A 22,247-nucleotide genomic window follows, 5' to 3' on the forward strand; every position below is an offset into this window, starting at 1 on the left:
TCATGACCATGATTTGAGAGGAGACATCGCCAAATAGAATTTTAATTTTAATTTTGCTTTTATTTTATAGTTAATGACAAACAACAACATTTTAGACAACTCAGCTTAAAAACATCTCCAAGGGTTTAATCTATTTTTTACTCAAAAATAGAGTGACTCTATAATAGAAATGAAGTTTATTCCAATGATACTCTATTTTAGAGTAAAAAATAGAGTGATGAACAAAAAAAAAAACTTACTCTATATTTGGAGTAAATCTATTTTTTACTCTATAATAGAGTGAGAAATAGAGTACCATTGGAGCATTTCTTACTCTAAACTCTATTTTAGAGTGAAAAATAGAGTAGGGTTGGAGATGCTCTATGCTCTTAGAGCATCTCCAATGACACTCTATTTTCTCATCTATAATTCCCACAAAAATAGAGTAAAACCATTATTTCACTCCAAATATAGAATGAAAAGTAGATTTACACTATTTTTTCTACAAAAATAGAGTATTTTTTCTACAAAAATAGAGTAATTTTATTATAAAGTAAACTATTAGAACAAAACTTACTCTATAATAGAGTTATTCTATTTTTATGGGAATTATAGAGGAAAAAATAGAATACCATTGGAAATGCTTTTATACTAACAAAAAAAACAATCAAACTAATTAGCTATTCATTTGTAGTATTTCTCCCAAAACTGTGTTTACAAACTGACAATACAAAATTACAAAATTTCTCAGCATAATCATTAAACATTACAAAATTAAACAGAAAAAATTATCAAAACTGTGACTTATACCTGCAATATTCGCAACCAATGTTTTTATTTTCTTTGGTAACAAATATCACACAACTAAAAGTTCTGATATCAAAGAATCATCGAGATCATTGAATATCGAACCAATCTCTTTAATTTGAGAAGAGTAGTTCTCTCCTATGTTGTTGTTATCGAATAGCATAAGATCGTCTAGGAAATTATTCTCTGATGACTGAATAGGAGACATGGACTGATCGAAGATGGAAATGTCCTGCAATGTTTCGGTGAAATAGTTGTCTGGAAATGGAATGTCCAATGAAAATGGGACATTAACTTCGTCTACGTGCCCGCTTATGGTTTCCGGTTCAAGAAACTCCTGCTTAACCGGTTTGACCGGTTCATCAACTGGCTCGGATATATGGTAGTTCAGAACTGATGTAGGAGATGATAGATGATGATGAGAGTCTTCCGTTGATTCTGATGCTGAAAGAACCGATACGTTGCTCTCCCGGTCCGGTACTGGTTCCGGTTCTGGTGGTACGGTGAAGTTGGTAAGAGCATCAGGGCCACGAAGCTTGATTGCTGCGTTGTCGTAGACGACAGCAGCTTCCTCCGCCGTTGAGAAAGTACCGAGCCAAATCCTCCGACGTTGATGTGGATCACGAATCTCCGCCGCATATTTTCCCCACGGTCGACGTCTCACGCCGCGGAACTTCTTTTGGTTTTGGTCCGCCGCTGCGGAAACAGATACCTCTTGAAGCGGAGAATCAACGGCGAGACTTTTCTCGGTCTTGATCAGCGCCGAGACTTCCCCTGAGGAGGAGCTCGGTTCTACTCTGATCTCGTTAATCAATCTTTTGACCCGTCTCCTAGGGAACAAAAACTCCTCCTCATCGTCGCTTGAAGAATCAGTGGCGTCACCATCCATCACGCACACCCGAACCAACCTGGCCGAGTCATGAACAGTACTGATCTTCTTCTTGTTCTCCACTGACAACTTTTTAGTGTACTTCTTGATCACTTTCTTGTGCTCCGTGTACTTGACTGGTCTGAAGTCCATATATTCATCCATCATCATCACTCTCCACCTAACTAATATTTTCTTGCTTTTCAAGATTCTGTTTGGAGGAAAAACAGAGATTCTGAGTTTGTCTGTGAGAAGTTTGAAGGATTCTTCTAGTGACAGAGAGATTTAGAGAGAGAGAGAGGGGGGAGAGAGAATACAGAAAAGTAGGTAAGTTTAAAGTGAAAGATTTTTAGAATTCACTCTCTTTAGTCCTCTTTTATAGGATCTTTAGATGAGTAAAAAATATAATTTAAAAAAAAAAAAATTTGTTTCTGTTCGTATAGATTTTAATTCTTCTATTGTCAAAAATATTTCAAGGAAAACGGTAACAAATTATTTAGTAAGATCTTCTCATTAATTTACAGTGAGGACTGACGTTGCAGACAACCTAGGACTTGGTGCCATTTATAATTTTATTTCAAGTTTTTTTTTTTTCTTTTTTTTTCAAGTTTTCTTTTTTTTCTTCAACTTTTTCAAGTTTTCTTAAAAGAACTTTTTACCATTTATTTTTCCACACTAGCTCCCGCCAATAGCTTAATCTTCGTATTTGTGTTTGTCATTCCATGACCATCGGAACCTCTACATCATTGTAATTTTTTTTTTCAATCTTTGAATTTCTTACAACAGCTAAATGCATTATACATAGTCCATGCATTAAAAACGTGATTTTTAGGGGCTATTCTACATGTTATTATGGTCTTTGTAGTTTAGTATCAGTTAGGGTGCGTGGGAGAAACGAAGGACGATTACATTATGAAAGATCCAAAGTGGGAAGAGAGAGACATGAGGAATCTTTGGATTGACGAAGACAAACCCCGAGGTTTAGTGCAGTGTTTTTCGCCACTGTCCTCCATTGAGCCAAGTACTATACTGACCAATCCACATATATTTTTATCCTTCTATTTAGCTACATATATAAAATATGCAAACCTTATCTTATTATATAATTGGTTATTATTTAGTGATTTGTACAAAGTATTTGGTTATGCGTACGTAATACTAGCTAGTGTGCGTGATTGAAATTTAGAAAAAACCTGAAATTTATTTTTCACCATCAATCGGTGAGAGACGTACTAGCTAGTAAAAAATTACTCAAATCTAATAAAAATATGTGCATATTTGAACAGTCCAACTAAAGTTCATAACAAAGAATCCAAATGAAAGAGACTTGGTTAAACTAAAACCAAGGACAAATATCCATTCTAAAAAGAAGGGCAACCCTTCAAAGTAGCAAAACGTTGAAAGCTTTATCACCATTAGAAATATATCATATACTATATCTTTGATGTACGTTGGTCATGGTGTATAGCTTTAAATTAAGAGTTTATAAGCTCGAATTTTGATGGACAAGTAAAACTAGAGAAGGCAACCGCTTGAGCAATTATTTATCATAAACAAGTTTAAGATAACATTAAAAATTACCATAACGTGTGAGTTTCGAGTTTTCCCAAGTGTATGTCTTGTACCAGAAGCTATATGGTCGCAACTCGTGAGTACTACTTCAGTCATTCTCGTGGACAGTCTTAGTTCACAAGCAAGAAATGTTGGTCTTATTTGTGAAAGTGTATTTATAGTCTAAACATTTATCGTATTAGAGATCAGATTTCTCCAAATTATGGACAATAAAATTGTTACAGCGAATAAAAAATATTTTGTGCCGTCTATTCCTATAAGTAATTTTATTTGACAAACGTATTCCTAAGAATCTGATAGTCAAAATATTGAATATGTTTTGATACTACATAGTGATAACGCTAATGTATGTTTGTTTTAGCTGGAATGCGCCCACAAGCAGGGATAATCAATGGCGACAATGGCCTTCTTTTGTGCCATAATTAAAACATGCAACAAAGCCAATGAAAACAACTTGTTCAAATTATTTTGGATGTAGAAACTTTTAATATTTTTGATTTGTGTCGATTTTGTTAAACGACGTTGAAAACGGATGCAATAAATGGATTTGAAAACGTTTTATACCCTAAACCGAGCTGTCGAATGGATCTAACCGAAGGCCATTAATGAATCGCATTAACATTTTACTAACATTAATGAATCGTAGTTAATGCCATTACTGAGTAGATGCCAACAATATTGCGATTCCCTCATTCATTAAAGACAAAACTGGAGACTGATGATCGAAGATTGCCTCTTCACTCAGTCTATAAGCAAGTTCTATCTTCATTATCAACATTTTTTTTTAATAAATCTAATTTAGTAATGAATGAACCTGGCATGCACCATGCTCTCTTGTGCACGAACTCTCCATCCCGTAAATAAAAAGTATTATTTTGCTAAGTTAATGGAGACTTTGAAGATAGATTTGTAGTTAGTCAAATCTCTGACACGTGTAGTTGTAATTGTTATATACTACTTTACATACGTCTTCAGGCTTTTGCATGTTCGGATGTTTAACAATGGTTAAAGCCATCGGTCGTTAGCTAGATTTGAAAAAACGTTATGGTGATTCTTAGAAAATACTATAGAATGGTCCATGCTCGAAGTGGTCGTGTAGTGGTTACTTGTGTAACATCCGGAGTTATTAGTCTGCCGTTTTTTCTTGGAAACTGATATTTTGATTTCTATTATACCGTGTTTGTAGCATGAAGCATTTGCGGTTAGTGGGTTAATATAATTTGATGTCTTAGTGGAATTAGATGTGAATAATTCTTAAATTTATGGGATATTCTTAGATATTCCGAATGCAAAAGCTTCAAATTTTAAGTTTTCGAAATCAACAATGCATGTGCTTCAGTCGTAACTTGAAGCCCTATACTACATCATACATGCACAACCATGTTCGATACCTGAAAGGAAAACTACAGCACATGTCCTTTTTCATATGACAAATATATATATGGATCCTAACATTTATTTTTTACTTTTAAGAAAAAATAACATTTATTTTTACTTTACTTATATAGTTAATCAAATAAGTATATTCTAGAGAAAAACTATATATTTAAATTATGAATCAAAATAAAAATATAATATTAGAAACCCGGCGCATAACGCCGGCAAACCCTTAGTATATATGTATTTTGACATGATTATTTTAATATTTTATAGGCTTTTTTTAACACTCATTTTTTTGCTAAAAAAACTGTCATACTTTCAAGATAAAAACAATGTCATACTTTCAAATTAGATAAACATTGTACTCCGATAAATGAAAGAGAAACGCAACAAGGAAAAAAAATGCACAAATTTTTGAAAAAAGAAAGACGTTTGAATAAAGAGCTCTCCGGAGTCTAAAGGGGAAACTAAAGATATGATTAATACCAGTTTCATAGTCGAGGTTCTTAACTCATGATTTGACAATTTTTTCTTTTTTTACGGCTAAAAAATAATTCATACATCTTATTTAAAAGACGATTCTTAGTTTTTCTTAATTAAAATTTAAAAACCTCAGTTAAGAGATCGGGATTAATCATGGTCTAAGAAATCATAGTCTTAGCCACCTGGTATTATAACATTCAAGAGAACTATTCGTCTTGCTAAAGATGGTACTTGTGAGAGTGAAACTCCCCAGCTTAAGTCTGACAAAGCAGCAACCCTGTATCATTGTCGGAGACTAGATCCTTATATTTTTCTTGTATTATAAATTGCTTATACTTTGGTTCACACCTCTAAGCTGAATCATTGGGCTATTTTAACCGTGTGGCACTATGCATTTAATAAAGGAGGGGCTTCAACATCTATTTGATTATCTTCTAAGTCCAAAACCTTGAGCTGTTTGAACCATTTCTTCTGCTTCGGTTGCTCTGCACTTATTGCAATGGCGACATCGTTGGGGAAGAGATCACATTTGACAAAAGCGTGCACCACCGTCATTACCAGGACACCTATCACCGTCAGCGTTGCTGCTCCCGACAATAAGACCGACAGTATCTGAGTTGCTACTCCGGTGACTTCCCCTGAGTATTTTATCGTCGCGGTGGCCACGGCCGTCATCGGAAACGTGTAAGCCCACCAAGCTAGCGAGAATCTGACATTTGACAATATAAAACATATCAAATGGCATCTAATGTATTTGATCTATAGAATTTCCTAATCAGTTAGAGAAATATCTTACTTGAACCCGCGGAAAAAGTTAATCCGAACAACCTGAAACAAGAACCACAAGTAGTGAAGTTGTTAACATTTCTTGTGATGCAAGCAACTTTGCTCTGTTCTCACTGGATCTTACTGAGCTCATCTTAGGGCATCTTTATCGCAAGATTCTTAGGGTGGAGTTCTTAGAGTAATATAAGAACTATCAGAGATATATATATGGAAAGGATCTAACTGTAATTAGCTTAGACCTAGTCTTATAATCTCTATCAGTTCCTATATATATTGTAATCCCTTCATCTTAATATATTATCAAAGCATCTTATCATATATGGTATCAGAGCTTTTAGCGATACCTAAATACCTCAAATAAACACAGCCGCCATCTTTCTTCTTCTTTTCTTCTCATGGCGAACATGGCATCTCCTGCTGAAACCATCAACATCACCGCCACCATCCCTGTTCTCTTGAACGTTAACATGGCGAATATCACTAAGTTTACGCCCACAAACTTCATCATGTGGAGCCGTCAGGTCCACGCACTCCTTGACGGATACGATCTAGCTAGCTATCTCGATGGATCGATCGATGTCCCTGCTCCAACACTCACTGTCGAGGGTGTTGAGACTCCGAACACAGAGTTTGTGTTATGGAAACGTCAAGACAATATATACATCTCTGATAAGAACTGTCTATTAACTTTAACTAAAAAAACTTAAGAACCGTCACTTAAATATCTTGCAAGCAACTCTGCTCTGTTCTCACTGGAACTATATATGTTAAATGAAATAGAAAATTACCAGAGAGAAGCACAAGAACAAGGAGGCGAAGTAAGCTAGACGGGAACCGAGATCAAAAGATGCAGAGATCTTGGTCCAAGCCATGGAAGCGACGGCAGGTGCAGCCACAAAGAGGAAGAAAACAGGGTGGAGCTCTTTAGGTAAGGTTTCGTTCGTGGGAAGTCTCTGATACAGAGTCACAAACAAGACCATATAATAAGCCAACCCTATGGAGAAAAAGAACATCGGTCCTTCTTTCAACCCCATCGATGCTCCAAGAAGTGCTCCGACGAAGTTACCAACAATGGAAAGGTGATTCGCAGGGTTAGCAACTTTGGAGAGGCGTCGCTGTCCACCAGACATCCACTGTCCGTAAATCTTCATCTCAAGAAACAAGATTGGAGCCATGAGGAAGTACCAAAGCATAGAGGGAAGGCTCGAGGTGGTGATGGAATGTGGGATCCCGAGTGCCAAGAAGAGGAGTGAGATGAGAGGAGCGAAGAAGAAGTTGACTCTGATGGGATGCCTGAACTCGCGGCGGACCGCCTCGAAGAAGAAGATGGTTTTGAAGAGGTAAGTGATGGAGACGGCGACGAGGAGGATGAGTGAGATCCACCAGAGGAAGTGGTTGACTACTTGCGTCACGTGCAAGAACTTTTCGGCGTCTGTGGTTGCTAAGGTCTTCCACATGATGGCGTGACTGCTTACTCCAAGACACATCCCGTACGATGTGATTGGAAACCGAAGAAGAAACGGCCATGTTTTGTCCTCAGGGAGAACTATCTTCTCCTTCTCCTGTTCTTACATAACATAAATGTTAAGAACACCATAAACTCAAGTAACTAAAAAATCAAGAATAAACAAAAAATCATAAAAATACTCCAATCCAAATAAATTTAGTTAAGTTTTCAAATACCTAATCTCTTTTGCTATCTAATTTAATATTTAAACTAATTATTTTATTCATTTTAATACATTTATTTTTAAAATTATGCTAATTTTTATATTGAAAATATTTTCTTAATAAAAAAAATATGAATACCTTGAGAGTTTCAAGTTCAGGGCCTTGAAGAGCGTCGAAGAATCTATCAGCGGTTAAAGATTCCGTGATCTCCTCTTCATGATCATGCAACGATCTGTCGATGGGTTTTCCACGTAAATTCGAGATCTGACGTTCGAGCTTCCCTGACATGGTCCTGAATAGGTCAAACCTCTTGTCAAGAGACTTTCTGGTTGTTTCTCGGTCAAGAAACATGGACCCTCTAGGCATAGACTTGGAGTGAAACGTCATCCTTCTCCCTCCCATTTTTTTCTCTAATCGTGAGAACTCTCCATAACTCGACTGACGTTGATTGTCTAATAGATCTGAGGTTGCCAGAGAAACTGAAGGACTAGCCGATCTCGGATTATTCATAACTTATCTGGTTCAGTACATAAAAATTACAGAAAAACACATATAAATTAAATTAAAAACGTCACATTAAATATACTGCAATCTAATTGGATCATGTATATAACATATAAACCTACTTACAGAAAATAAAGAGCAAGTGATGGAAACAGAGAAGATGTAGATCTGAACACTGCAGAGCACAGAGGAGTAATAATGTTTATGTGTGGGCAGTGGGTAGTGGCTGCCAAATATGTCAAGTCAAATAAGTCCACCGAAAGACCAGAATGTTCTCAGAAGTTTTTGAGCTGTCTAAATAAATATAAAATTTTATGTCTTTGCATTTTCGTTTTTATTCAAGCAGTTGTGTTCTGACCAGTAGAGCTTTGTCTGCATTCACTTTTAATTTATTTTATTGGTTCTGAACAACCAAACAGATCTCTTATCAACAGGTGATTTTTTTTGTTTGAAATTTGTCCCACGCTATTTGCTAAAGAAAGAACCTATTAATGCAAAAATATAACGGCGGTAAGAATAAATGATGATAAAACCATGCAAATGATTAGATAAAGAAACTGTAAAGGAGTATTAGAGATAGTGTTCCTTGACTCACAAGTCAACACAATAGAACAAAAAGATGGGGCTTGGCCTTTCAGTCTCGTTTTGCCGCGTCTGTGCAACACTTTAGATAATAGAGTTTGTTGTTGTATACTTTTACTGGGCTTACTGATTCGAAATGTTAATTGAACTTAAATGGGCTGCTCGTTCCTATAAAGCCCATTATCTGATTTTCACAACTCTCATGATAATCCGACGGCTAAAAAACAATCCTAATCTAACGATTAGGAGAGAAAGCTGTGTATACATTTTGAGTATGAAAGAGAATGCATCATAAGTTTCTCTCTCCCTCCATTTTCAGACAAGAGCAATTAAAGATCATCCTTCTTTATTACAAAAAGCATCTGAATGTACAAAGGGTTGTCTTTCCGTTTTTGCCTGGATCTTTTTTCATCTCGAAAAATAGAGGAAGTCACCGGAATATCTACTGTTTCCCGGTGAAGGAGACACGCCGGAGCAGAAACAGAGCCACCAACGCCAAGAGGTTGTTTATTTAGTTGTCTTCCTTGTTTTTTTTTGTGCACATTGTTCATGAAAAGGTCCTTCTTTGATGACCCATCATTGTTTGTTTTTGCTCCTTAAAGTTAGGGTTTCACGGCGATGGAAAAAGATTCAAACTTTACAGACCTGAACAATGAGGGTATTCTCAAAACCCTAGATCAGATTGAGGAAAAGGCTTCGTCTTTTCTTGATCTTTCTGTTCAGTTTGATTACATGATAAAGTCGCTGAAGAAGAAGGACGAACGGCTTAGAGTTGTTGAAGCTAGGGAGAAAGAAGTTGCTTTGCTTGAGGATTCTCTTTCTGAGAAATCAAGAGTGTTAGAGGAGAAAGAGTTGGATTTTGATATGGTTCAGGTCCTTGAAGCATCTCTCTTGAGGTTGGTGATTGAGACTCAGACTGAACTAGTGGTGAGAAAGAAACTCGCAGATGTTACAAGCGAGTGTGAAAGGAATGAAGAGGAGGCAAGGTTGGTTTTTGAGTCAATCCGTGAGAAGTTGTGTGGGTTAGAGAAGGCAGAGGAAGGTTTTGATGTGAAACAAAGAGTGGAGATGGAGAGACTTGAAGCAAGGAAGAAGGAGCTTAGCTCACTTGATGAGGCTATCAAAGTGATGCATGCTGAGTTGAAGAGAAAGGAGGAGAAGTTTGAGTTGAAACAGAGAGAAGAAGCTGATAAATGGAGAAAGAAGAGCAAAGATCTTGAGATCAAGGAGAAGAAACTGGAAGAAATGTTGAAAGAGCTTGAGCTGAAGAAGCATATGGAGTTAGAAGAAAGATCAAAGCTAAATGCAGAGACTCGAAAGAGATCCAACCATGAAGGTACTCTTACTCCTCCTGCCAAAAAACATAAATCTGAGGAAGCAGATTTGGCCCCTGAAGGAACGGTCTGTAAAGATAAAAGTGAGGAGGATCCTAAACCATTAACTTGTCCTGATACAAAGTTTAATGATGTTGGCAAGTCAATCAGCTCTTTTGATGTAGATCAAGTATGGGCTTTATATGACTCCAGAGATGATATGCCAAGGATCTATGCTCAGGTCAGGAGAATCTTTAGCGCCCAGTTGAGTCTTCAGGTGACATTACTTGAACATGTGAAAACTACAGAGGACGAGAAATCAGTTATTTCCAGTGCTTGTGGGAGATTTGAGTATGGAGATACAGAGATCAAAAGCCACTTGATGTTTGCTCATGAGATGGACCACACCAAATGTGGCAAGAATGTCATAGTGAACCCAAGAAAGGGAGAAACATGGGCTCTTTTCAGAGATTGGGATATAAGTTGGAAGAGTCACTCGGATGTCCACGAGCCTCCTTATAGGTACGACCTTGTGGAAGTCATCACCGAGTTTGATGATCAACTAGGCATTTCAGTGGTTTATATGGGGAGAGATGAAGGATTTGAGTCGCATGGACTTATCAAGAACATCTACCCGGGGGAAATGCAGAGGTTTTCTCATAAAGTTGCATCGGTTAATTGGGGAGAAGAGAAAGGGGAGGTGGTGGAAACGAGCATACAGGGTAAGGATTGTGTCAAAGCTCCAACGGTTGAAACTCAAGAAGGGTCTACAGAAGATCAGCCCATCACAATAGAATGAGCGAATCAAATCTAGTATATATATGTTATGTAGAGTGTGCCATTGGTGATGGCTTTTGATGTTTCAGGACATTGAAACTGTAATCTTGTAACATGTCTATCTCTTGAACTAAATCAACTTCTTTTGTTAAAAACTGAAATAAAATATGCTTCTTTAGGCCTTCATTGTGGTCACTACCTCTTCTTTCTTCTCTTCTCTGTCTCTATGGAAGTGTCTCCGTTGTTAAGGAAAAACTTACATAATGTGACACAGTCACACATTACAAATCAATTATTTGAAATAACTATTTTTTCCCTAACAAATTTATTCCATTATGTTGTAGTATTATCCTTCTAGTCTTGTTATTTATTTATTTATTTTATTTCTTTTTTTATCAAACTCTAGTCTCTTCTTTTTTTCCACCTCAAAATGTGATCACCGTTCAAGTTTTAATCATTGGGATATTTTGTTATTTTTAGTTTCCTGATTTTTATTAGAAACTTTCCAAATTGTTGATTTTTCGCGGCAAAAGGGTTAACGACCATTGGAGTATTTTTTTGTGTACACAACGACCATTAGAGTTAATGCAAGCATTTTCTATAGATAGAGGACGATCTTCCTACACACATCAACCCTATTTGTATTCTCCCTCGTCCACCAAATCCTTATTTACCCAAAAAAACTGAGTTATTTGAGAATAAAAACAAAAAAAAAAGACAACATTTTTAATCAGGGAATGCTTTTGTGTTTGGTTCAAGGATTTGTTTAGCAGAAATGGAGCAGAAGAGCGTGTTGTTCTCAGCGTTAGGGGTCGGTGTTGGGTTAGGACTCGGGCTAGCGTCAGGTCAAGGTTTAGGTAAATGGGCAAACGGCTCTGTTTCTGCAGAGGATGGGCTTACCGGAGAAAAGATTGAGCAAGAGTTGGTTAGACAGATTGTTGATGGAAGAGAGAGTGGTGTCACTTTCGACGAGTTTCCTTATTTCCTAAGGTATCATCAACATTTCTTGATCTTGTGTATCAAGAAAGATGCATTTGTTTGTTTATATTACTCTAATCATGATGCTTCTTTTGACGTTGCAGCGAGAAAACTAGGCTTTTATTGACAAATGCAGCTTATGTTCACCTAAAGCAGTTCGATATCTCCAAGCACACTCGTAATCTTGCACCTGCAAGTAAGGCTATTCTACTGTCTGGACCTGCGGAGTTTTATCAGCAAATGCTAGCAAAAGCATTGGCTCATTACTTTGAATCCAAACTATTGCTACTAGATGTAACAGACTTCTCTATTAAGGTGATAACTATTTGCATATATAGTTTTAGTATTTTTCCAAATGTAAAAAGAGTAAGCTTGTTTAAGCTTTTTATCTTTTGATACAGATACAGAGCAAGTACGGATGCATCAAGAAGGAACCTGTACGTTACTCTGTGATCTTTATGTTAATATTTGTGATTTTGTGTTTATTTATTGTCTACTGTTTGTTAGTATCACAAGAGGTCTATCTCTGAGCTGACGTTGGACAAAATGTCCAATCTAGTGGGATCTTTCTCTATGCTCACCCAAGGGGAAGCAACAAGAGGTACATACATTCTTAAGTACTTTGTCTTAGATTTTTTTTTTTTTTTTGTATTTATTAGTTCCTAAAGTGTAAGCATTATTGTAAATGGTAGGGACCTTGCGTAGGCTTACTAGTGGCAATGATCTTACCTCAAGGTACATTGGTTCTTGTCATACACTTGGTTGTTTTAATCAAGTGGAAGAATGAATATAGGTTTATCTGTTTTATGTAAGCTTACTAGTTCCTGTGATGTACGAACCAGGGGCTCTGAAGGTTCAAGTCACCCTCCTCCGCAACTCAAGCGAAATGCTTCTGCTGCTTCTGATATCAGTAGCGTATCTTCCCGTTCTGCAACTTCTGTTTCAGGTGTGGAACAGTCATCTTCTTTATTTGTATTAACATTCAGATCTTAGACCTTCTTGTTCATTTATGACTCAGCTTCAAGCAAACGCAGTACAAACTTATGCTTTGATGAGAGACTCTTTCTTCAGTCACTTTACAAGGTAATTAATACCTCAAAGACATCAGGGAATGATTCAGGTTGAATTCTTAAACTGAGAACGAGTGTTATCTTTTACAGGTCTTGGTTTCAGTTTCGGAAGCTAATCCTATTATAATATACCTGAGAGACGTTGAGAAGCTTCTTCAGTCAGAGAGGTTCTACAAACTGTTCCAGAGGCTCTTGTCTAAGCTCTCTGGTCCTGTTTTACTTCTCGGCTCAAGACTGTTAGAGCCTGAAGATGACTGCCAAGAAGTAGGAGAAGGCGTTTCCGCTTTGTTTCCTTACAACATCGAGATCAGACCCCCAGAGGATGAATCTCAGCTCATGAGCTGGAAAACTAGATTCGAAGACGACATGAAACTGATTCAGTTTCAGGACAACAAGAACCACATAGCTGAGGTTCTCGCTGCTAATGATTTGGAATGCGATGACTTAGGTTCCATATGCCATGCGGATACCATGTTCCTAAGCAGTCACATTGAGGAGATTGTGGTTACTGCAATCTCTTACCATCTGATGAACAATAGAGAACCTGAATACAAAAACGGAAGGCTTGTTATATCTTCCAACAGGTACTAACTAAAGAGACCTATATTTATCTCTTTAAACAACGCAACTTAACTGATTAAAATGATTATGCAACAGCTTGTCCCATGGACTGAGTATATTCCAGGAAGGTCATAGCTCCTTGAAGATGGAGAGAAACTCTGACTCCAAGGTCTTCACAGTTCTGAGTTCTGTCAATTTGCTTTTGAAGTTCTAAAATGATTAACATGTTTATGGCTCTGGTGCAGGGAGAAGAAAGTGAAGGGGTGATAAACAGTGAGGTCAAGTCTGAGTCCATTCCTTCAGAAAAGAATGAATGTCCTCTGCCTCCAAAAGCACCTGTAAATGTAAAGCTTAAACACACTATTCAACGTTTCATATGTCAATGTGTTTGCCTGCCTCACCATAAGGTTTTGATTATGTAGGAGGTGCCTCCTGATAATGAATTTGAGAAGCGCATAAGACCAGAGGTTATCCCTGCAGATGAGATTGGTGTGACGTTTGCTGACATAGGTTCACTGGATGAAACCAAAGAATCACTTCAAGAGCTTGTCATGCTTCCTCTCCGCAGGCCTGACCTGTTCAAAGGTGGACTTCTCAAGCCCTGCAGAGGGATCCTCCTCTTTGGACCGCCTGGTACCGGGAAAACCATGATGGCAAAAGCCATTGCTAACGAAGCTGGAGCTAGTTTCATAAACGTGTCCATGTCCACAATCACTTCGAAATGGTTTGGAGAAGACGAGAAGAATGTGAGAGCTTTGTTCACCTTAGCAGCCAAAGTGTCTCCGACTATTATCTTTGTGGATGAAGTGGACAGCATGCTGGGGCAGAGGACTAGAGCTGGAGAGCATGAAGCTATGAGGAAGATTAAAAACGAGTTCATGACACATTGGGATGGGCTTATGTCGAGTCCAGGTGATAGGATTCTCGTTCTTGCAGCAACAAACAGGCCGTTTGATCTGGATGAAGCCATCATTAGGAGGTTTGAGAGAAGGTAAGTGGAAACTGGTGTACTCCTTTCACTTTGAAACCCTGAGTTTGAGTTGTACTAACTCCAGCTTTTTGTTGGGAGGCAGAATCATGGTTGGTCTTCCATCAGTAGAGAGCAGAGAGAAGATCTTGAGAACTTTACTGTCAAAAGAGAAAACAGAGAATCTTGATTTCCATGAGCTTGCACAGATGACAGATGGCTATAGTGGAAGTGATCTCAAGGTTTGACTGAACTCACATCTCGCTTTCATAACATAATAATGTTCTCTTTATGGACTGATTATAGTGAATGTTATACAAACAGAACTTTTGCACAACAGCTGCATATAGACCTGTGAGGGAGCTGATAAAGCATGAGTGCTTGAAAGACCAGGAGAGGAAGAAGAGAGAGGAGTCAGAGAAGAGTAGTGAAGAGGGAACTGAAGCAAAAGAAGAAGCATCCGAAGAGAGAGTGATAACGCTGAGAGCTTTGAGCATGGAAGACATGAGAGTAGCTAAAAGCCAGGTAAGTTTAAGGCACTTAGTTATGTTCGTATGATCTTGTGCAAAAAAACAAAAGCTAATTGGTTTGCATGTTTTGCAGGTTGCTGCTAGTTTTGCAGCAGAAGGAGCAGGAATGAATGAACTGAAGCAGTGGAACGATTTGTATGGAGAAGGAGGGTCCAGGAAGAAGGAACAGCTCTCTTACTTCCTTTAGTACCATCTTTAATATTTCATTAGTAATATTATCATACTATTAAACATTAATTCTGGAGATTTTGTAAATAAAACATGTACAGTTAATTATTTTTGTAACTCTATTATTAAATTTTTTTTAACTGTTTATGTCTTTTGCTGAATGCTCTTTGCCAAGCAGAAGCATCATTTTTATACTTCACAGATAAGATAAGACCAAACATATCTGCAACATTGTTTCGCTTCATTTACGTATATAACTCATGTACTCTTCTTAGGATCTGCACATAGACATAGCCGAGGAGTATAAAATGTAAAAGAACTTACATGAACAACATCAGTAGAAGATAGAGTAAACCAAGTGGTCAGGTTTGATTGTGTGTACTGCAGGGAGATGCTATGTTGATGGAGTGAATAGATGCAGAAGCGCAGACCAATAACCAACCAACTGCAGTTATAAAATGCAACACAGAGTCTTAGTAAAAAAGTCTTTCTCGTTCTCAGCAAGACTGAGGAAGTGTAGAATTATAACAAACCTGAGCCAAGATACCCTTCCCAGTTTGGGCTTCGATTATAAGGCCTATGGTGAGTCCTATGATTGCCCAGGCTCCGTTAATAGCCTCTATTTCACGCCTTCTCTGTTGCCTCTCTCTGCCTTTGATCACTTCCATTTGCTTCGCTGCTAATCGCTTGGCCTCAAGAGGGTCTACCATGATCACCTCCTTTTTCGCCTTTACTTTTCCTGGAGGAGGAGATGATGCCTACACAAACACTCGGCAATGAGAAGGAACTTATAAACTACACTATTGAAGACTCAACAACAACAACCATTCACAATTTCCCAGACTTTACCATCCTAACAAAGGGTTACTATGTAACAGAGATTTTGATCCTAGTTTTACCAGGAAATGAAATGTTCTTGTTTTGCATATAGAAAAGCTAATATATCACAGTAAAATTGTCAGAAAGGTCATACATTTGGATTTGCTAAGACCCGAACTGCTCCACCTCTGGCTCTTGTTGCATCTTGGTGTCTTCTTAGTCCCTTTCTGAGAAAACCACACAAAGGTATTGATGAATTTAGAGAGGTTACTATCAAAAGCAATGATAACATCTTATCAATAATCTCTGTCTCACATGGGAAAATAATATTAAAAACCAAGCTTGGATACTCTCTAACCTAATGATGTTATTACCTTCATAAAAAGACAAAATGTCGTAAAATAATTCAAGAGAGGAGGCTGGAAATGGAATACAAGGGAACAAACACAGGACAAGCAATGCGGAATAAGAGGAATGCTTATGTCATGAATAAAAACGACCAAATTAGGTATGCCAAACTTTAAGTTAAACAGTACACCAAAGAATGTGAATGAGATGGTCACCAACAACAAGTAAACGTATCCCAAACGCAAGAGCAAAAACGTTCACATCACAAGTAAGGATATTATGTACAGTGAAACACATCCAATTAAACCTTTTCAAAGAAAACAAAAATGTTAACCAAACATAGGAAAGATGAAAGACAACAGAGATACTTGAAGAATCCTTATCATTCACAGAGATTACGTACAACACATATATACTTAGAGAACAGGATCTCTAGAATATCTCTTTAGCCTTATCTATACAACAACCATAGGCTTATCTCTAACTAACTTATAGTTATCGACAATACCGAATATACTCCGGTTAACCCAATGTCGGTTCTACTCTAGAACCTCCTCTAACACTCCCCCTCAAGTTGGAGCGTGGAGATCGCACACTCCAAACTTGGATAACAAGTAACTGAAAGACGAGCTCCCCAACGCCTTGGTTAATATATCTGCTAACTGCTCAGTCGTCCGTACATGCCGTGTAGCTATAAGCTTGGCTTTCACCGCATCTCTAACACTGTGACAATCCTTCTCCACATGTTTCGTACGCTCGTGAAACACTGGGTTTGCTGCGATATAGATTGCGGACTTGCTATCACAAAACAAGTCCATAGGATCCTCATGTCGTACACCAAGATCAGCCAACAATCTCTTTAACCACGTAAGCTCCTTCAAGGCATCTGACATTGCCCTATACTCTGCTTCAGCGGAAGAATGGGACACAGTATCCTGTTTCTTCGTCTTCCACGCGATCGGTGAATCTCCTAACAATACCATGTAAGCGGAAAGTGACCTCCGTGTGCGTGGGCATGAAGCCCAGTCAGAATCACAATATGCTCGTATACGCAAATCACTATCTGCTTTCAACATTATCCCTTGACCCGGAGAACCCTTGAGATATCTTATAACTCTCATAGCTGCATCCCAGTGAGCTTCTCTTGGCTCGTGCATAACCTGAGAAAGAACATGAACAGAGTAACTCAAGTCAGGTCTCGTCACTGTCAAGTACACCAAACGCCCAATCACTCTCCGAAACTTTGCTGGATTCGTCAACAATGGGCTCTTATCGCGCAGAAGATGATGATTTACTTCCATCGGAGTTGTCGCAGGCTTACACCCGAGCAATCCCGCCTCGTTGATTATATCTAATGCATACTTCCTTTGAGAGAGATACATACCCAGTGGTCCTCTTGCTATCTCTATACCCAGAAAATACTTAGCCTTCCCAAGATCTTTCATGTGAAATGTCTCACTCAAACGCTTCTTAAACCTCTCAATCAACTCAAGATCATTTCCTGCAATGATCAAGTCATCTACATAACATAGAACCCGTATACTCTTCTCCCCCTTAACGAAAAAGAACAATGAGTAGTCTTCATATGATTGCTCAAAACCAAGCCTCTTAAGTGCATCCGACAACTTCTCAAACCAACATCTTGGCGCCTGCTTCAATCCGTACAAAGACTTCCTCAACCTACAAACTTTATTAGGATCGTCTGAGTGAAATCCTGGTGGTAGTCTCATGTAAACTTCCTCCTCTAAGTCTCCTTGGAGAAAAGCATTATGCACATCCATCTGGTGCACCTCCCAGTTCTTAGCTGCAGCTACCTCTAGTAGTGTCCGCACCGTATCCATCTTTGCTACCGGAGCAAAAGTTTCTTCATAATCTTCTCCTTCTACTTGATGATTACCACAACAGACGAGCCTAGCCTTGTATCTTTCTATCGAACCATCAGCATTGTACTTTATAGTGAACACCCATTTGCTTCCTATAGCTTTCTTCCCACTCGGTAGATCAACTACATCCCATGTGCGATTCAACTCAAGAGCAGTTACTTCTCCTTTCACTGCCTTGTTCCATCTCTCATCTGCAAAAGCTTCTTTATAATTACGAGGAATCACACCAGCACTAACCGCAGCCAAGAAAGCTTGATGATGATCTGAGAAGAAATCATCACAAACATAATCGGTTATAGGATACAAGCTATGTGTCTTACCTGACCGATCTGCAGAGGCCTCTGACGTGAGACCGGTAATAGTGTTATGTTTATCAGGAGACTCAGGAGGCGCCTGAGCATTATACGAAACATAGTCGCGCAATCTCACCGACGGAGTAGCCTTACGATGACCACGACCCAACTGTTCCTCTGTCTCGCTCTGTTTTAACTGCTCCTCTGTCTCGCTCTGTTTCTCCACACTCACCTCGCTTGTCTCTGTTTCTGAGACATCACCTGATACAGGTTGCTCACTTCTCCCCCTTTCCGTCATAATCACAGTCTCCCTGACTTCTTCTTCATCACAATGCGCAACGCTAGGTGGAAGAACAATAGGTGCATCTTTTAACTTCTTCTCCGCAAAAGGAAACTTTTCTTCATCAAAAACAACATCCCTTGACACAAAGAACTCCTTCTTCTCCAAATCATAAAGTTTCCAACCCTTCTTAGCAAATGGATAGCCCACAAAGACACACTTCACACTCCGTACACCGAATTTGTCTTTATCCCTTCTTGCCTTATGAGCAAAGCACAAACACCCAAACGTCTTGATATCACCATACGATGGAGGATTCCCAAACAAGCATTCATACGGCGTCTTCCCTTTTAGCAACTTCGTTGGCGTCCTGTTAATAAGATAGGCCGCCGTTAACACACTCTCTCCCCAAAACCGAACCGGGAGATCAGCCTGAAACAAAATCGATCTTGCCACATTTAAAATATGCCGATGCTTCCTCTCCACACGACCATTTTGCTGAGGCGTCCCCACGCAAGATGTCTGATGCACAATACCTGCCTCTGCAAAATACTTCGATAAACACATAAACTCAGTCCCGTTATCACTCCTCACGGTCCTGACTGTCTTCCCGAACTGACGAGCCGCAAGAGCTATAAAGTTCGGAAGAACTGTTTTGACTTCACCTTTCTCCAGTAAGAGATGAACCCAAACAGCCCTGGAAAAGTCATCTACTATGGTCAAGAAATACACTGCTCCACAAGACGACGGCTTGCGATAAGGACCCCAAAGGTCTACATGTATTAACTCAAATGAAGAAGAACTTTTATTAAGACTTTCTGAAAACACTTCTCTTGTTTGTTTGGACTGGAAACAAATATCACATCCTCCAAACTTATTTGAAACATCTTTAAAACCAGCAACAAAAGGTAAAAAACTCAAAACACCATAAGCAGGATGCCCCAGACGACGATGCCACACAACCTGATCTTCCGACGCCTTGACTCTGTGACCTCTTCTCACTGTGACATCCCGATAAACATAAACACCATTTTTGACTTCACCGGCTCCAATCAGAGTCCTCGTAAAACGGTCCTGCAAAACACACAGTGTATCAGAAAACACAGCCAAACATCCTGTCTGTCGAAGCAGCTTAGCGACAGATAACAGAGTACAATTCAGGTTCGGAACATAAAGAACATCAACCAATGTCAAGTTTATTGACAACTGCAGACTACCGCTCTTGGTAGCCATCACATGACTGCCGTCGGCAAAACTCACTGGACTGGGTATAATACTCCGAACATCAGAAAGTAACAGAAGATCCCCAGTCATGTGATGTGAAGCACCTGTGTCAATGATTACTTCACCTGTTTGTACCGTACCGTTTAACTTGTCAGGAATCGGAGATGGCTTCTGTCGCTCAATGAATGCAGTAAGAGACGCCCACTGCTCTGCACTCAGCGGAGGAACTGTCGTTCCTTGAGGTCCAGACGGCGTAGCACTCGGAGTCTGCACTGCGTTGGCCCGTGGTGGGCCTGATCTCCCTCGTCCTCTGCCACCTCTACCACCTCTTCCACCACCTTGATTCCTCTCTGTAAACCACTCCGGGAAACCGATGATTTGCCAGCACTCCTTCTTCTCATGTCCTTGCCTTTTACAGTTATCACAGATCACTGAGCTCCTTCCTCTTGCAACAGCTGCCATCAGTGACTCATCTCCTTTAGCTACAAAACCAACCGGAGCCTCCTTTGTTTCAAGGCGCGACGCGCCAAGTCTCTTCTCCTCTCGGATAACTCTCTGGTAGACTGAGTTAAGGTCTGGAAGTACCTCCATTCCAATAATGTTAGTACAAACATTACTGAACCTCGCCTCATCTAACCCCATAAGGAATTGATGAACTTTCTCCTCCTCATATTCCTTCGCATAGACTTCTGATGCTGCACATGTGCAAGTCGGGATCGGCTTACAATTCAACAGCTCTTCCCACTTTTGTGACAACTTCCCAAAGTAATCCATAACACTCGATCCATCCTGACGACATGAAGCCAACTCAGCTTTGAGTTGATGTACCCGCACAGCACTCCCGACGGAAAAACGTTTCCTCAACTCTATCCACATCTTGCAGGCGTCAGGCGTGAAAGGAACCGTTGATCGGATCACCGGAGAGATGGATGCCCTGATCCAGCCGACGATCATAGAGTTCACCGTCCTCCACATCTCAGCTTCAACCGGCTTCTCCGTCTCACTAGGAAGCTTAAGACTCCCATCGATAAAACCTATCTTTCGCTTGGCACGCAAGGCATTCTCAAGCTCCGCCGACCACTCTGCATAATTCTCACCGGAGAAGACGACCGGAGAGATGGAGGTCCCGGGGTTGTCCGAAGGCGCAAGGTAATAGGGAGACGTCCTCCCTTCAGTTGACGAACTCACGATCTCTTTACTCATATCTTCTTATTCTCTTTGTCAAACTCACAACGAAAATCGACTCAATTTTCTTGTGGCTCTGATACCATGAAAGACAACAGAGATACTTGAAGAATCCTTATCATTCACAGAGATTACGTACAACACATATATACTTAGAGAACAGGATCTCTAGAATATCTCTTTAGCCTTATCTATACAACAACCATAGGCTTATCTCTAACTAACTTATAGTTATCGACAATACCGAATATACTCCGGTTAACCCAATGTCGGTTCTACTCTAGAACCTCCTCTAACAAAAGACAACATCTGAGGCATTACTCACAGTCAAAGACAACATCTTGACAAAACATTAGAGACGGTTAAAAGAAAAACAATGAATCCAACATTCAATTACAGAGAAAGGATTCAAAGTCAGTGACTTCATTGGCGCGTAGCAACAGGAAAATCACAAACCCAGAACACGAATTTGAAAAAATAACGAGACAGAGCACTACTAGATACGAGGTTCATGCCGAAAGTTCAGAACTTTACACAAACAACATATGAGAAACGGAGAAATGTAATTCGACAAGGAGAGAGAAACTTACAGTAGAGAAGAGGAAGAGGGAGTCAAATGAATCGTGAAGCGTCCACGGAGACTGGAAGAAGAAACTTGAGGATCAGCAGCTCCAAGGGAGGAGAAGAAGATGGGCGGCGTTGAAGAGAAAGACGTCACCACCATTTCTAAGCCTTTCATATTTTCCCAAGCGCCTTTCTCTGTTTTTTATATTCGTTTGGAGGATTAAGTTACCAAACTCCAGTTAACACGCCGCCGTTTTAGACCACCAATATAACAAGAGAAAAATACACATAAAATCTTATCCACTATTTAACAAAAGTTCTAATGGTGACTTGATTAGAGAAGACACTGGACTAACACCAATACTTCTTTTAACATTAATCTAGTATTATTTATTCTAAAAGAATTGTTAGTGCTATATAAAGACCAATGGCAAATAATCCATTTAGACCATATTGTTGTGATTTAAATCAGCAAGTTCTTGGTGTAGAAGTACTAATAAACTTTGATCAGTCATTATCTTAAGGGGCTTTCACAAACGATTTTTTTTTCTATGCAAGTTAATAAGCTAAAATGTTGGTTCAAACATCAGATATGTGCAAGGAATTGAATTTAAGATAAGGAAAAAAAATTACAAGCTCGAAATAATAGTGTGAT

General features: G+C 39.1%; 5 protein-coding genes across 11 annotated transcripts; 2 read left to right on the plus strand and 3 right to left on the minus strand.

Moving 5' to 3' along the window:
• Positions 1-648: 648 nt before the first annotated feature.
• Positions 649-1,988, minus strand: LOC108855662 (ethylene-responsive transcription factor CRF4-like). The gene has a single exon (XM_018629531.2). The coding sequence runs from the start codon at positions 1,823-1,825 to the stop codon at positions 836-838; it is 990 nt and encodes a 329-aa protein (XP_018485033.2). The 5' UTR covers positions 1,826-1,988; the 3' UTR covers positions 649-835.
• A 3,310-nt stretch (positions 1,989-5,298) lies between these two features.
• Positions 5,299-8,320, minus strand: LOC108855660 (S-type anion channel SLAH2-like). Of its 4 annotated transcripts, none has more exons than XR_008939820.1 (6): positions 8,177-8,320; positions 7,685-8,063; positions 6,664-7,437; positions 6,220-6,541; positions 5,886-5,917; positions 5,692-5,798 (listed from the first exon to the last, which is right to left on the minus strand). XR_008939820.1 is itself a non-coding variant. In XM_018629530.2 (5 exons), the coding sequence occupies exons 2-5, from the start codon at positions 8,054-8,056 to the stop codon at positions 5,477-5,479; spliced, it is 1,500 nt and encodes a 499-aa protein (XP_018485032.1). In that variant the 5' UTR covers positions 8,057-8,063; positions 8,177-8,314; the 3' UTR covers positions 5,299-5,476. The 4 variants fall into 4 exon arrangements, 2 of the variants coding, with proteins under 2 accessions (XP_018485032.1, XP_056852434.1); XR_008939819.1 differs by having other exon boundaries at positions 5,693-5,798; positions 6,228-6,541; XM_018629530.2 differs by lacking the exon at positions 6,220-6,541 and having other exon boundaries at positions 5,299-5,798; positions 8,177-8,314.
• A 160-nt stretch (positions 8,321-8,480) lies between these two features.
• On the plus strand, positions 8,481-10,877 carry LOC108855659 (uncharacterized). 2 transcript variants are annotated; one of them, XM_018629529.2, is made up of 2 exons: positions 8,481-9,134; positions 9,235-10,877. In XM_018629529.2, the coding sequence occupies exon 2, from the start codon at positions 9,251-9,253 to the stop codon at positions 10,742-10,744; it is 1,494 nt and encodes a 497-aa protein (XP_018485031.1). In that variant the 5' UTR covers positions 8,481-9,134; positions 9,235-9,250; the 3' UTR covers positions 10,745-10,877. The 2 variants fall into 2 exon arrangements, with proteins under 2 accessions (XP_018485031.1, XP_056852435.1); XM_056996455.1 differs by having other exon boundaries at positions 9,239-10,877.
• A 620-nt stretch (positions 10,878-11,497) lies between these two features.
• LOC108855800 (uncharacterized) lies at positions 11,498-15,059 on the plus strand. The gene is made up of 11 exons (XM_056996451.1): positions 11,498-11,712; positions 11,805-12,015; positions 12,102-12,137; positions 12,208-12,301; positions 12,393-12,435; positions 12,543-12,646; positions 12,719-12,783; positions 12,840-13,354; positions 13,428-13,500; positions 13,577-13,669; positions 13,754-15,059. The coding sequence occupies exons 1-11, from the start codon at positions 11,498-11,500 to the stop codon at positions 14,324-14,326; spliced, it is 2,022 nt and encodes a 673-aa protein (XP_056852431.1). The 3' UTR covers positions 14,327-15,059.
• A 159-nt stretch (positions 15,060-15,218) lies between these two features.
• Positions 15,219-22,156, minus strand: LOC108855804 (retrovirus-related Pol polyprotein from transposon RE1). Of its 3 annotated transcripts, none has more exons than XM_018629714.2 (4): positions 21,619-21,807; positions 15,970-16,042; positions 15,530-15,754; positions 15,219-15,441 (listed from the first exon to the last, which is right to left on the minus strand). In XM_018629714.2, the coding sequence occupies exons 1-4, from the start codon at positions 21,765-21,767 to the stop codon at positions 15,391-15,393; spliced, it is 498 nt and encodes a 165-aa protein (XP_018485216.1). In that variant the 5' UTR covers positions 21,768-21,807; the 3' UTR covers positions 15,219-15,390. The 3 variants fall into 3 exon arrangements, with proteins under 3 accessions (XP_018485216.1, XP_056852433.1, XP_056852432.1); XM_056996453.1 differs by lacking the exon at positions 15,219-15,441 and adding an exon at positions 16,131-19,693 and having other exon boundaries at positions 15,688-15,754; positions 21,619-22,156; XM_056996452.1 differs by lacking the exon at positions 15,219-15,441 and adding an exon at positions 16,190-19,693 and having other exon boundaries at positions 15,689-15,754; positions 21,619-22,156.
• Positions 22,157-22,247: the final 91 nt, after the last annotated feature.

This window comes from Raphanus sativus, unplaced genomic scaffold (genome assembly GCF_000801105.2).
Source record: "Raphanus sativus cultivar WK10039 unplaced genomic scaffold, ASM80110v3 Scaffold0229, whole genome shotgun sequence".
Classification (NCBI taxonomy): Eukaryota; Viridiplantae; Streptophyta; class Magnoliopsida; order Brassicales; family Brassicaceae; genus Raphanus; species Raphanus sativus.